At 50.0% G+C, this 15,043-nt stretch overlaps 1 protein-coding gene across 1 annotated transcript; it reads right to left on the bottom strand.

Annotated features, from left to right (window-relative positions):
* Positions 1-4,588: 4,588 nt before the first annotated feature.
* LOC122414447 (eIF-2-alpha kinase activator GCN1) lies at positions 4,589-14,809 on the bottom strand. Its single transcript, XM_043425721.1, has 6 exons — positions 14,711-14,809; positions 14,515-14,617; positions 14,188-14,383; positions 13,485-13,827; positions 6,219-13,382; positions 4,589-6,120 (listed from the first exon to the last, which is right to left on the bottom strand). The coding sequence occupies exons 1-6, from the start codon at positions 14,723-14,725 to the stop codon at positions 5,992-5,994; spliced, it is 7,950 nt and encodes a 2,649-aa protein (XP_043281656.1). The 5' UTR covers positions 14,726-14,809; the 3' UTR covers positions 4,589-5,991.
* Between the last annotated feature and the right edge of the window lie 234 nt (positions 14,810-15,043).

The raw sequence follows: 15,043 nt of genomic DNA, 5'->3' as shown, positions 1-15,043 counted from the left end.
GGATTTTGGATTGCGGATTAACTGTAAGCGATACCCACAACAATGCGGGCCCGCCGCCGCCGCCGCCCGGCTTTATTCTTCCTCTCTTCTCCCTTCGGTCCCTCTTGAGCTCGCTCGCGTCCCTCGGTCTTCGAGGGCTCTCTCTCTCTCTCTCTCTTACGGCTACCTGTCTTGGCCGCGACGACAGGACACCGCCAGGCAAAAACGCCTGTGCCCAGCGGCCCCAGGGGCGTGTAACCGATCCCGGGCGATCCGGAGCTCCTCGGGGCTGCGTCTAGACTCCCATTTGTCTCTGATTTATACTCAGCGATGAGGCTTTCGATTGTGGAGCTTAAGGGAATCGACCTCGGAGCAATTTTAATGGAGATTCTTGAATAAGCGACATTTCCGAAAACGTGGTTCACCCTTTTGGCGGATTTGGTCGAATCTAGTGGGAGATTAACACGTGCTGAACGAGGTCGTCGCACCATGCCACCGCGGGGAGGGCTCATCAGCGTCGGGATTCTCGAGAAGCGAATCGATCGAAAGGAAAGATTTTCCCGGGCATTTATCGAGCGCCGTGGAAGGAGGGGACATCCGTCATCCTCCCGCGCGGGAGCAGCTCGACAGCGATTTCGTAATAAAAATCCTTTTACAGGCTCGTTTAACCGCGGAGAGAGCTCTCGGGCCAATTGTGGTAAATATTTGTAGCGTATACATAAAGGGCTCGTCGCGATGAAGGCGAATGAAAAAAGAATAAGACGGGGAGGGAGGAAAACGAAGTTGTATACGAAAGTTGCGTACAACAGGGAGCGGCAGGAAAGCCGACAAATGAGTTTTACGGCTCGTTTCTTTCTCTCCGACATTCCGAATTTACGCTGGCTACTCTCGTCGCGAGAGATCAACCGGCGCAGCTCCCTCCTTCCCTCTTTCTCTCCTAGATGCCTATCTCTTTGGCCGAGCGCTCGTTCAATCACTCCCCGATCTTTAAACGCCCGGCATTTTCTCCTTTCTACTGCTCCCCTCGCCTTTCTATCGTCGGAAGAAAAAGTCGGAGAAAAAACGTCTCAGCTGTGCTCTCTCCGATGCGGAGGTGAGATTGCGGCTTTTACAAACAACCCCTTTCTTCTCTCGGGGGAAAGTGTACAACGGAGGCTTGTGCGTTGGCAGATCATATGTTTGACATCACGCGACAGCGATTACAAAAAGGCCAATCGAGTGTACTACCCCACACTTGAGGCTAGATCTTCATCGAGCCGAGGCTTCGGGGGCTCGAGGAGCCTCCGATTTCTCATCGTTCAAGATTTCTTTTTCTCGTTCGGCACACGCAGCAGCAAAAGTGCGAATCGATCGAGGAAGCTTTTTCTCCGGTTTCGCAGCTCCCGCGCGGCGGCGACGTTCGATTTTCGCTCTCGGGCCGCTTTTTTCGTGTCTCTTGTTTTTGGAGGATTCGAGCGCGCGGATGAAGCGACAAGGGGGAGCCTCTTCATCGTAGCTATCTTTTGGAGCCATGTGGGAAGCACACTTATGGCGAAAGAAACCTGTGCCAAATGTCGAATCTCGTCGCCTCCCGTTAAAACAAACTTTACCGGACAAAATAAATGGAAATGAGAGCTGCCAGGGAGGCTGGCCCAGCAGTCCTTTGGAGAGCGCGGTCGAGAGATTTGTTGTTTCAGGACCCGCGTGACCCGGGCGGGCTTGAGACTCCTCCGAAATCGCGGCTTATTAAACATGGAAAAAGGGAGAAGAAAAGGCGCGGGCGAACGAGACAGTTTCAAATAAATCCTCCGGCAGGCCACTTTTTCATATATACAAACGGATCGACGAGGACGACACCGCGAGCTGCTTCTCAATCTCATTTCCCTCGAGCCTTATCTCGCCCCCTCAAAACTCCTCGCACGAGAGCAGATCCTTTCACAAAATAAGATCTTTCGAGACGAGCATAAGCGGTGCTTCCGTCCGCGCGTGTTTATTTTTCCGGCTCCTCCGTGCATCTCCGAGTCTCTTCGTTCAAGCACCTCGAGAGAAACGCAGGACTCACGCTCGCAGACCCTCTCAGGACGAGGCGACCTGTTTTTCTCCCAAAGGCGACTCTCGACGGTGTTCTGGTCTTCCCTCGACTCCCTCGCTGCTCCAGACTCGCAGCGGAGCCAGAGCTCGCCGAATCCTCCGCCCTTATCGCTCCGTGCCTCGAGGATTATCGAGGTGTTTGAAGAGCGGCGCAGGAAGCGTGCGGACGACGAATTATCGCGCAGCAGGAATAACAAAACGAATTACGCGGCCAACACGTGTCCGGAGAGAGAGAGAGAGAGAGAGAGAGAGAGAGACCACCCGAGCGGGGTTCGCTGTTAATTGTACGACACCGCGAGCTCTTATCCTCCGATGAATTATTCGTCGGTTTCGTCCTCGATGAAAAACGAAGAGAAAAAAGCGAACGACAACGAGGCTGATTGCTGGCAGAGGGAAAGAAAGAGGAGAGTGCGGATCTCGAGATAAGAAGTTGTGTCCTCGGGCAGCGCGTGTGCGTCTCTTTCCGGTGTCGCGGATCGCGCGCTTGTGAATTCGCAACAACAAGCCGCGATAATTTCACGCGATCACGAATAACGCGTAAAACAGCCGCTTCCGGAGGCTTCGACCGAGGAACGACGGGGCTTCCCTCTCGCAGCACGGCGCGTGGGCTTCGGCCTCTTTGACCACTCTTTTATATATGTGCACTCCTTTTTTTTGCTCAGCCCCGCGTGTACGCCACACCGAGAACCCAATTGTCACTCTTCCGATCCAACGCTTTCTTTCATTCTGTTCTGCACTCTGCTGATAATTGTGCAACTAGGAACAGTCCTCGGCTGACACGGAGTCTCGAAGGGTTCGCGAACACATGATTTTCAATTTATGGAGACACTTCGAAGCGACGATTTTTTGCACACTCTTTCAACAAGTGCCGAGCGGATAGGCGAAAACTTTTCGAATTGTGCCCTTTTATCCATCCGAGGGCTGAGCTAGCTCACTCTCTACGAAGTGAAAATTTCGTTAAAAACGAGTTTGAAGATACGAAGAGTGCGGAGGAAAGAAGATATTTTTATATGGCCGAGCCGTAATGAAATTAGGAGCCGAAGAGGAGGCCTCGTAAAAGGAAGGTTTTGTCGCGTGGAGGTTCGTAAATATTGAAATATATGGAATTGGATCGGGTTGCGAAGCAAGAGAGCTCCGAGAGTCGAGCCTCGTTTGTCTCTGTCCGCTCGTTATTATTCTCCATTCCTGTATATAGGAGAATGTTTCAGGTGGCTTCGGAACGCGTCAAGCTGCGAGCGGTGTGGATATCCATTTCACAAATAAGCCCTTGACCATTCGTACTCGGTAATCTCCTTAAATGCTTCCCGTCGATGGGGACGGAGCCGCGCGAAAGCCCCCATGAATGAACAGAGTCCACGGCTATGGGCGCACGAGGGAAATTCGTCACTCTTCGCCTTTCGCACACTCCGAGAAACTCGGAAAAAATGATGAATAGGCCGATTATTTGCTGGCCGCAGGGGGTCTCTCGCTTTGACCCGATTACCAAACTCGTCGAGACGCAGTTAGAGTTTACAACGCCGGCTCACAGTCCTCGAGAGAAAAGAGGCCCAAATTCACTCGCGCGACACCAATGCCCCTCGCTAATGAGGCACACGTTTCGTCACAGTATCGATCCACCCAAATTATTTTCCCCCTCGATTTTATAGCTCTTAACCTCTACGGATTCATTCGCTCCTTTAATCGCCTTGAGAATTACGAAAATGCCTTTTCGCTTCGTTCTCAAACGTCATTTTTCGCGTTTCTGAATCGGTCCGTCTCCTGAACTCCATTAAGGTGACTCGTCTACTGCGCATGCTAGTCCAATTGATGCTAAACTTTCAAAACGCCTTAGACCGAGCGAACAACAGAGATGAATTTGTTTTTTATAAACAAAGAACAAGAAACAAAAATATTCTTCTAAAGTGCGAAAAATTGAAAATCAAAATTTTAGTGAATAATAGATACATTTGTTTTTCGTAAACAGATTAGAAAAAAAAAAAAAATTTTTCACGTGGTCGATCGAAAATGTTGATTATTAGTTTTGCAAAACGATCAATCGACGAATGCAAATTTCCACGATGACACATTTTCACTGGTATTTTTCGTAGAATTATCTGCATTTTTTCACCGGTTTTATTGGACCGCGTTTCATTTTGTTCCTCAACTGATCCGCTGCGAATCCACCGCGTGGTTTTTTTTTAACTCAGTCGTTTCACTGTTGCAGCTCAACTTGATCGACAGAATTCGATCAACTTCGATGGAACAAAAGATTCGCACGTTTTTAGGGGTTGCTGAAAAATGCGAGGGGAGACTGCGAACTCGCTCCAAAACGAGCTGGCCGCGTGAAAGGTTTAATTAACCACCGGACCCATCGCGCACGGCCCAACACAGAGACGCTGTTGAGCATCGCTGAATGCTTTCTCTGAAACTTTTTTGTCTCGTCATCACTTGACAATGATTAAAAATGAAAAGTTGAATAAATAAAAATTTAGGGGAAAATGTTCGAGGAAAATGTCTCGAGGCACTACCAATCGACGAAATAAGAGACAAACTCGTGTCGCTAGATTATCATTTCGTTTAATGAAACTCTTATCACATATCTCCATTCATACATAACTAACAAACTTAGTCTCGTTACAATGACGATGATAAACGTGTTTTTTGAGTTCTCTAGTAGTTTAATCGTTTTTTTCGTTTTTTTTCAATGAGTTATTGATTTTCCTCTCTTTCATTATCGTAAAAGTTACAATTGTTTTACACGAGATACACCAAAAGACGTCGATGATTTACCGGGCACAGATTTGCAGGGGGAAAGGAAAGGTGACTTCTGGCACCGCCTGCTCTCAAACAGTCATGGGATTCCATGATTTTTGTTTCTCGTGTACAAAATTCCAGTGAGAAACAGAAAAACGAAGAGAGAGAGAGATACGAGTACGATTAAATTTTCTTTTGAATCAGTCACTGAAGAATGATAGCGAAAAACATGGCTCAAATTTGAATGAACGCTCGGTTCTCCGGCTCGAGGCTCGTAAAGGTATATTAGAAATTGGACTAGGATTAATGAGGGTGGCAACGTCGCGACGGTTCGTCTAAATTCGGGCATTTTTTCTCATACTCGAGCAAATAATTGGCCTTCGCAGACAGTCGAGCCGAACGACTCCATCGGATTATCATGATCGTGTATAATACATCGTTATAAAAGTACAAAGACGTTTGAAAAACTGAAGCAGAAGAAAAACGTTGAGATAGAGTGTAGAAAAAATATAATGTAACAAACGATACAACAATTGGATAATGATAAAACTAGTCAAAAATAGAGAAAAGACCAATATTATCGAGGCGTTGGTCAATGAGCGAAAAATCTCGAGGACACGAGCCCACAATCGATGCTGTTGGACACGAATAATCGTTGGGCTTTGGCTCGAGCCAGCTCGAAAATTGACTAAAAACATTGAGTCTATAACAGCTGAGGGTACGATCGCAAAGTCTGGAGACTCGGCGTTTTCGGTTTCTCGTTATTTTTCTTCGGTGAAACCAATTAACGAAAGGGTCTTTGGAACTGGACTCATCGTGGGATTTGCTCGAATAATGAATGTTTTGTTTGTCGTTGCAAGGGCTCGAACGAGGCCAAGAGCGATCGCGGTGCCACTTGTTTCTAGTTTCTTCGCGAAATTTCATAATTTCGTTCGTTATTTTAATGCGCATAAATTCGTGCCCGAAACTCTTGAGTTTCGAAAACTTTCTTAAGCAAGCACGACTCGTACGAATGACTTTTGGTAATTGCTCCTCGAGATACACAGACGAACTAACAATTTTGCATATTTCTACGGGCCGATACTCTCGCGCGATCTCTCCCTCATGCTGGCCTACGAGGTTGCTGGAGATGGAAAAATTGCCGGAGTTACGACGGAGGGAAAGGGACAGGAAATACCGATTTTTGAGCCCCGAGAAGCGAAATGTTTCTCACGTGAGTAACGTGTCGTCCAGCTCTTCTATCTTGCCCTCGGGCTGGGACAACACCTTTCGCAATACTTTGCTCACGACGTCGGACAAGGATTCTCGTGCTCCGACGTCCAGAAGGGCCATGCAACGCTGCAAAATGAATAATATTTTTTCACGAGTTTCAAACTGGAATGAATAATTTGAAGATTCGATAAAAAATTCTTTTCCAAAGTGCCGAACGAAGTTACCTGCTGTTCCTCGTCACCCTGCTTAAGCCGAAGAACAGCAATGAGAGCCAATTCGCTGTTGGCTTTGACGTATCCATTTTTCTCCTTGGTGCCGTTGACCAGCATGGGAATAAGGGCCTTGAGAAGTTCCGGTGACATTTTACTCGGAGGAATATTCCGGGCGATGTGAGTGCACACCCTGGCCAAGAGTTGTTTGACGTCGTTGCTGTTGTTGTTCATGGATCGTACGAAGGGAGTGAGGATAACGATTGGGATAGGAAGATTTTCCATCATGAGATATTGGAAAAGATATCCGCAGGCGCGAACGCCGTTCATGGCGATTTGTACGCGGTCGGCGGCGAGGTACGAGAGGATTACTTTGCAGGCGCGTTCTTCCTCGTTAGCGGCGTAAATGGTGGCTGGGGATTCTTTGAGAACGACGAAGAGGGCAGCGGAGCGACCGTGTCTGAGCATCCAATCGGCGTTGGCGTCGTTGCAAAGGAGATTTTCGTTGAAAGCGTTGGCGAGCTGTTCGGGGCTGAGCCACCGGAGGAGAGCGCCGTAACAACCGGCTACGGCGGTTCTCGTGACGTCGTCGGGATGTCCGAGCATCGAGCTCAACGTGACGAAGACCTGTTTCCTCATGGGCTCGGTCATCTTGTCGCCGGCGGGTGTCAGGACTCCTCGGAGGGCTTGGAGCATGGTTTCTCTGATGGCCGAATCGTCGGAAGTTTTGATGCCGGTGTGGAGCTCGGCGAAGAGAGGATCGGCGCGGGTGTGTATGACGATGAGGTTGCTCAGAGCGTAAGCGGCCTTGAGCCTCACTTGGCGGTTGCTGTCGTTGAGAGCCTTGAGGAAGGTCGTCTGTAACTGTGGCAAAAATTGTTTGAGCATAACGCCGACTTTGCCGAGGAGAATCGCGAGTGTTTCGAGAACGGCGGCTTTCACGCTCCAGTTGAAGCGGTCGCCGAGGATGCGGATGAGGGGTCCGGTGATGTGGACGACGCTGGGCTGGAGGGCGTTGGCGCTCGTCAATTTGATCACCTCGCCGAGGCCCTGGGCAGCCTGTTCCTTCGCTTCGGGCATGCCGTTGAGGATCGCTTCGCGGAAGATCGGTAAAATGGGAGTGATGCCTTTGGGCAGACAGAAGCCGGGCAGCAATTCCTGTCCCTTGAGATCGGAGACGGCGAAGCGGACGGCTTGTCGAATATCTTGAACGTGAGCGATTTGTTGATCGGAACCGAGCGTTTTCGTCACGGCGGTCAGAGCTTCCCAGCTCTTTTGCAAAACCTCTTTGTCCTCGTCGGTGAAAAGATGCAGGAGGCCGCGGAGCAGCTGCGGCACGTATTGGCTGTAGTCGGCCCGGGTGTCCCTGCAGAAGGCGCAGAGCAACGTGGCCGCGCTGCGCCTCCGAGACACGTCGTCGGCTTTCGTCGCGTCCATCAGTTGGTCCATGACCGTTCGAACGCCGACCTCATCCGTGATGGAGAGTATGACGGCCTGGCAGTACTCGAGTTCCTGGGCCTCGTTCGGTGTTCCCTGGGCGCTCGAGAGCGCGGTCAGAAGAGCGGGCAGAATCTTGTGCAGGAATCTTGTAAGCGCTTCGCCGGCGACGCTCGCCAAGATCGACAGTGCTTTCGTGTTTACCGGTTGGCTGGTCAGCTGTGGAACGAGATAGGGCAGGACGACGCGAGACTTGATGGCCATGACTTGGCGCAGCCCGTCGAGCGTGTTCTCGGCTTCGGACTGATCCGGTGAGTTTAGTTGCGTCAGCATAGCCGGTAAAATGTCGTCGAGGGCACGGACTCCGACGGTCGAGTGCAAGCTGTCGAACGTTTTCGCAGCGGCTTGTCTCACCTCCGGGAGAGGATCGCAAAGAGCTTTCCTCACGGTTGGTACGAGGCTGTTGACGAACGTAAGAACCATGTCTTTGCTGGTGCTCGCCATTATCTCCGAGAGCCCGATGCACACGCCCTGCCTCTGATCGGCCTGGTTGCTCTGCAGTCCCCGCTCCAAAATCGGTATGATTTCTGGCAACACTCTCTCGCCGAGTTTTCTCACGAGATCCCCGAGGGTCCGGGCCGCAACTTGGCGCTTGTCGTAGCTCGTGCTCGCGAGACAACCGAGCAGAAGGCTGAACAACGTCGGGAGTATCTCTCTGAGCGTCCTGGGCGTGTTGGTCACGACGACCTTCCAAACGTGGAGCGCCGCTTGTCGCACCATCAGAGCGACGTCCGATCGACCCATGTAGAGACCGGCGAGAACGCGGTGCCTCCTTTCCGCACCGAGAGCGTTTATAATCGCGTAGTGGGACTGCTCCGTGCCGAAATTATCGTCTTCGCTCGCAGTCTCCGTCGACATTTTTCCTGAAACACCGGAAATGTGGTAGAGCAAATCACCCAACAATTGCACCGACGAGTATCGTATCCGCCAGTTGTCATCGAAGAGCCCTTTCTCGAGCTCCGGCAACAGAAGCATTATCGCCGTGTCAGCGTACAAAGTAACTATCCTCTGGCCAGCCCGTAACGCCGTTTCTCTAACGTACTCGTTCTCGTCGGCCAAAGCTTTGAGAATCGGATTTATAATCTGTCCTATGTAAGGCGTGAACTCCCTCGTAAAGGCACTTGGCATGTAAATGAACATCATTATATAACCGTCTTTCACGTGCGGAGCGATGTCCGTACGTTCCGCAGTGCTTATTATCTCCGGCATGAGTTTGTGCAGCTTCTCGACTCCGAGACCCCGCACGACCTCGGACAATCCCTGGGCCGCACCGGACCTGTCGACGCTGCTAGTTTCCGAGGTCAGAGTCTGCATGAGCCAGGGCAGGAGATCCTCGAAGCTCGATTCCCCCATTCCTCGTACCATGGCGCCGAGAGCGCGGGCTGAAACGCTTCGAACTTCCGGCACCGGGTCCAACAGGCTGGTTTTCAAGCCTGGAATAATAGTCGGCAAATAAGGCGTCAAGTCTTTTTGGTCAGTCAAGGAATACATGTTTCCGATAATCTGCGCGGCCATTTTTCTCGTCTCGGTCGAACGGTCCATGAAGGCGCGCTGGACGACCGGCATTATCAGGGCGAGCGACGGGGCGTCGATGAAATGAACGAACTGCGTGTCCAGAAGGGTCTGGAGACACGTGGCGGTTTTTCTCGACGGATCTTGAAGCGCTTTAAGGAGGACCGGGACGATCGCTTGGATCTCAGGATTCCTGATTACGCTCCCGATTACTTTGAGCGCTTCGGCTCCAGCCTCTTGGACTTTGGTGTGCGAATCGCTCAGTACTTCGATCAGCTTGGGCACGATGCTCGGCAGGCAGCTGCTCAATTGTTTCGGTGCGCAGTAAGCCATCGCGCCGAGCAGTTCGACGGAGCCGGTCTTCGTTCTCCAGGAATCTTCTTCGAGGGCGGCGAGTAAACTCGGCAAAACGAGCTTCACTCCGTGAGCCGACAGCTTGCTCATGACGACGCGCGCGGTGTCGTCGGTCGCGGCCCGCACGTACTGACTCGAGTCCCCGAAGCAGAGCAACAGATGCGGCAACACGTGTACTATGTAAGGCTCGAAAAGTCTGCCGAGCATCGTGCAGAGCATCTCGAAAGCGAAGAGGGCGCCTTCACGGTGTCGGTAATTCTTTTTGTCCTGAATCGCGTTGGTCAGGGTGGTCATGATGTCGAGTTGTTTCAAAGCGAGAATCCCCATGCCTTTTATGAGACCCGCAAGACCGTAAGCGGCTCCTTTCCGCTCCCCGTATTTGTCGGACTTGAGAAGCTGGTCCATGAGATTGTCGACGATCCTGGGCGCGTCTTCCTTTATCGAAGGCACGAGATGCGGCAGACAGTTGGCCACGGCTTCCTGGACCTGCTGCGAGGGCGTCGATAAAGCGGCGATCAGTCTCATCACGATGGGCTTTATCCTGGGGTCGTCTTTCTCCAAGTGCCTCGCGAGAGAGCCCATGAGGATGACGACCGATTGCTTGATGGAATCGAAGCTTCCGATCTTCGGAGCTTTGTCCATGAAGTTCTCGAAAACTGGCAGCAGCGAGGTGATGTTTGCCTTGCCGTGATAATCGACCGCGGCGACGGCCGCGACGAGCATTTCCGTTCGGACGGACGTGTTGCGATCGCCCAGTCCGGTCGAGACGAAAAATTCCACGAGACGATTTATCGTTTCGGGTGTGAGCAACGGCGCCAGTTGAGCCAGCGCCAGAGCGACTCCGCGCCTCGGGCCCCACGTGTCGATCGGCTGCTCGACGACTCTGCCAAAATCGTTCAATTTCGGAGGTATCATTGCCAATTTTTCCTGGTAAAGTTCCAAAAGACTGTCGAGGATACCGGGCATGAGTTCGGGAGCGCTTTTGAGCAGTTGAGCCATCGCCAGAGCCGCGGCTTGTTGCACAGACTCGACCGGATGGGCGACGTCCTGAATCAACTCTTCGCAAAGAATTTCCGGACTCGCTGCGAAACCGGAAGCTTCCCAGAGCTCGTCAGCTAAAACTTTGTTCTCGTCGCTCGTGTCGAACTTGGCGATCCAGACTCGTCGAGTGAGGCGCAAAAGTTGCTCGTAGTCTTCCTTCTCCGAGGGGAATGCGAGTTTGACGATCATGAGGGCGCGGAGGGCCGCGTCACGAACCGCTGGTAAATTGTTCTGCAGCGCACCCATCAAGGAGTCGATCTCGTCGCCGGAAGCAGTCGCGCAGTCCGCGGTTCCGCTGCCCGATCGAGCGACGTCGAGGAAAGTTGCCACCGCGTGCGATTGTATTCTCCCTGTGGTCGAGCTCATGAGCTCGATCAACAAATCGAACATTTGCTTCCTCGGCAGCAATCTCGGGTGTCGAGGATCTTCGAAGTCGTTCGGAGCCCCGCGCTGCTTAGCGTGCTCCTGGACGATCTGGAGGCCCTCGCTGATAATCGATTCGTCTTTCCAGGTCAACAAGGTTTTCATCACGAATGGAAAAACGTAGCAGAAAGCCGGAGCTATCAACAATTGTTTCTGGCGCACCGTGTAATTGTGCAGCAGATTCAAAGTCCTCGAAACCGCTTTCTCGAGGTCTTCCTCTTGCCATGCGGCCTCCAGATCGCACTGGGGCTCCAATTGTCTGAGCGTTACATGCGCCACGAGAGAACTCATCGTTCGATCTTTCGTTATCTCGACGATTTTGCCCAACTCGATGTACAGCTGTGACATCGTCGGAGCAGCCAGCGGGGACACGAGATTTTTCAGGATCGGTGCCAACAAATCTTTCAGGTAAAATGACGAGTGAAATTTGTCGCCGAGAATCGCAGCTTTCATCATCGACACGGCGAGCGTTATTTTCGATTGAAACTCACGCAGCCTTTTTCTTATCGCGTTCTCACGAGCGATCTGACTCTTCAAAGCTTCTTCCTGTTTCGCTGTCAATTTCGGCTCTTTTATTTTACCCTCGCGCTTTCTCTTCTCGTACAACTCTCGTCTCAGCTGTAATTCCTCTTGTTGTTCCTTGAACGAATAAACTTTGCTCTCGCGTTTCATGTTCATCGAGTTCAAAATGTCGTTCTCGTCGTTCCCCGGAATAACGCTTTTGTCGTACAGCTCGCCGTCCGGCGTCAAATACGTGAAATACTCGTCCTTGGTGACCCGCAGAATTTCCGGGTCGTCCAATTTGCTGGTTACGTTAGCGACGAGGGCTCCGAGCACGAGATCCGGAGTCAGAGAGACTATCGTACCGAGTGCGTTCTCGTACGAAGGCGTTGCTCGATAATTATCGATAAACATTGTTTTCACATCACCGAGACAACGTACGAGAAAATCGCGGGGTGCGAGATCAAAGTTTTTCACGATTTTGGACCACAGATTCGGAACGGCCTTGAGAATCGCTGGGTGATGAGCGGGGATCAGCGAATCTGTTACGAGTCGGAGAGCGGGCTGCTCGAAGAGGAATGAACCGGAGCAAACGGCGAGCAAACCATCGGCCAGCGATCGCCCCGTGACTTCGCCGCTCGGCGGACCCTCGTCCTTGTTCTCCCGATCGCCCTCGTAAATCCTGGCGTTCTCGAGGAACTTGTTGAACTCGAGGAGAAGGGCTTGCGCAGGTTCGTAAGTGCCGAGACCCGTGAGAAGCTTTTTAGCGAGAGGAGCGCAGCGTCGACGGGTCGATGATTTCGGGGCGGTGACGCAGGCGACGATCGCTCTGTGAACGCCGCTCAGGGCTTTCTCGTTCAACCGATCGGCGTATTCGACTATCAATTTCTCGCAGAATTGCATCAGATTGTAAAGAATATCGTCGGAGCAAGTTGACAAAAATTTTTCACCGAAAAAGATTTGCTCGTCGATCGCGTTCCAGAGCACGTTCTGCTTGTCGTTTTCAACTTCACCAGCGATCACCAGCTTCAGAAGCAAATGCGCAGCGACGAGACCCTCCGTTACCACCGGCGGTTGGGCCGCCTGCTGCATCGCACGGGTTATCGCTTGACTCAGGATCGGTGACAACGTCGCCGAATGTGATATCACGTTGACGGACATTATGAGCTTTATGTACGCCGTCCTCACACCCGCTGTCGAGCTCTTAGCTGCCATGCCTTTCTTGAACGTTTCGATCACGCTCTTTGGTACTTGATTGACGAATTTCGCGCACCACAGTGTCATCATTTCGAGGGCGTGTATAAGCGTCTTCTCGTGCACCTCTGTCTCGAGAACTTTTATAAAATGCCCGCAAGCCACTTCCGCTACGGTCTGAACGCCGCTCCCCGATGCCGCATTTTGACTCAAGTTCCCTGCCCCTTGTAACACCGAAATCTTGTGCGTTACCATCGTTAGCTTGCCCTCCGAACCGTGAAAAACTGCGAATAACGACGCGAGCAGCTTCTCCAAAGCCGCTGTGTCCGAACATTGGAGAGCCAATCTTCGACACGCTTCGGCTGCTGCCTCCCGCACCGAATCCTCTTTCGAATGGAGATTCGCGAACAATCCTTTACTTATTTCCTCACTGTAACGACTCAGGTCGAGGCTCAAACCGCTCAGTATGTGACCCACCGAATCTATTATGATTTCCGGATTTCGTAACATCGATTTTTGCAGAGCAGGCAATAACTGATCTTTGAAATCATCGTGTGTCAGCCGTCGGAGAAATGGCTCTGCAGCTTCGACCACGTACAATTGTGGCTTTTTTTTGCAACTTATAGCTACCTTTATGAAGGAATCCAAAATCTTTACCTGCAAAAAACTTCCATGAGTCTCTCGAAACTTCAGTAGGTGAAAAATTATATTTTTTTACTGCATTTGAAACTCAAAATTATCCCTGAATCGTTGTTTTACCTTGAATGTGTCTGCCAGCTTTTCTTTGTCGTTTGAAATCAGGTATTTTGTGAATAAACTGGCAAGAACTATGACTCCGTTGCTGGCTTCGAGATTGCTCAACACATCGAGATACCTTTCATCGGAATTTGCAGATACTTTCCACTGATGACTCAGTAGAGAATAAACTTTGTCGTTCAACTTTTTGTCCATAGAGGCAACAGCCGCTGCGCTCAAATTTGCTTGCGCCTCTATCACCTTTGGTAATTCATCTTTCAACGATTGCGAGTCTTTGCTCACTCCGTGTTGTACAAGAAGCGTAGACCATTTTAATGCCAAGTATGCGCTCAGAGCTGTATTTTTACTGTAGAGAATTGGGTCTCAATGAAAAATTGTATCAACTATTTCTGTCAGTGTAAGGTCTATCGTGTTAAAAATTTTGAAATTGTAGAAACTTCTGATTTAACAAGGATTCAAAAAAAGTCATTACTGTTCACATTTCAAACGAATAGAGAAAACTCACAATTCAACGCTTTTAGTTTTTGATTTAATTTATAAAAAATTATTAAAATTATAGGAAAAACGATAATGTTTTAGGAATCGGTCAAACTAATCCTGGAGTATGCCAAGCTGGAATTATTCTTTATTGGGCAACTGTGATACTCACAGAGGTATGAAAAAATTAAATTCTGAAGCAATCTGATTAGGAAAAATAAAAGCTTACGTCGGTACTACATTTTTGTGCCATACAGCTTGCTCCGTAATAACAGCAGCTAGATGTTTGATAACCGTTTCTGGATGTTGTTTGATCATAGCAACTATCAGCCCTTTCACGTAAGATTGGGAAGCTGTATCCTTATATCGATGCAGCGTGATTGAAGCAATCTTGCATATGCCTCCGAGTATCTTGTCATTGATGGCTACAAATTTGAGACAATATTATACATTCGAAAATGGAAGGTGGACGAATATTATTAAACACAATGACAACATTATTTGGAGAAAAATGGTTAAAAATATATTTGTTGTTTTTCATTGGAATTCCACTCACCAGGATTTGACAACACGTTAATGACATTCTCGAATATTTCGCGCCGCTCCTTTTTACCAGCTGTTTGAATACGATTTGGAAGATCCTTCAACGCTCTCGTTAACTATAAGAAAAATGAATTCATCAAGTATTTGTTACAACAGTTTAAACCGAATCGGCTAACACTTTTCGGCTTTATTCCACGTGACAAACTCACCTCGGCATCCGCCATATTTGAGTTGATTTGTGAGAAAGCAATACACTCCGAGCCTGTTTCAAAAAGCGGCACCGATGCCCTCGTTCCGAAGAAAAACCATTGCGGCGGGCACTGAAAATACACCTCCGTGAACTTAGCCAACTATAATCGTGGATTTTCTTTTTCGTGCCGAGAGCAGCAGCACGATCGCTTTCGATAAATCGAAATAGCAGAAAACATTTTTTCAGGTTAGTTATTATCAGAGATATATGTAGTATGTATATATATCGTAAATTTCGAAGTTGCTCAAGTGGGGGGAGGTGAAACGGAGGAAGGAAAAGGTCGGACGAAAAG

Source organism: Venturia canescens, chromosome 8, assembly GCF_019457755.1.
Source record: "Venturia canescens isolate UGA chromosome 8, ASM1945775v1, whole genome shotgun sequence".
NCBI lineage: Eukaryota > Metazoa > Arthropoda > Insecta > Hymenoptera > Ichneumonidae > Venturia > Venturia canescens.
Note: the sequence above shows the minus strand (reverse complement) of the source record. Positions and strands in the feature narration are given on the sequence as shown.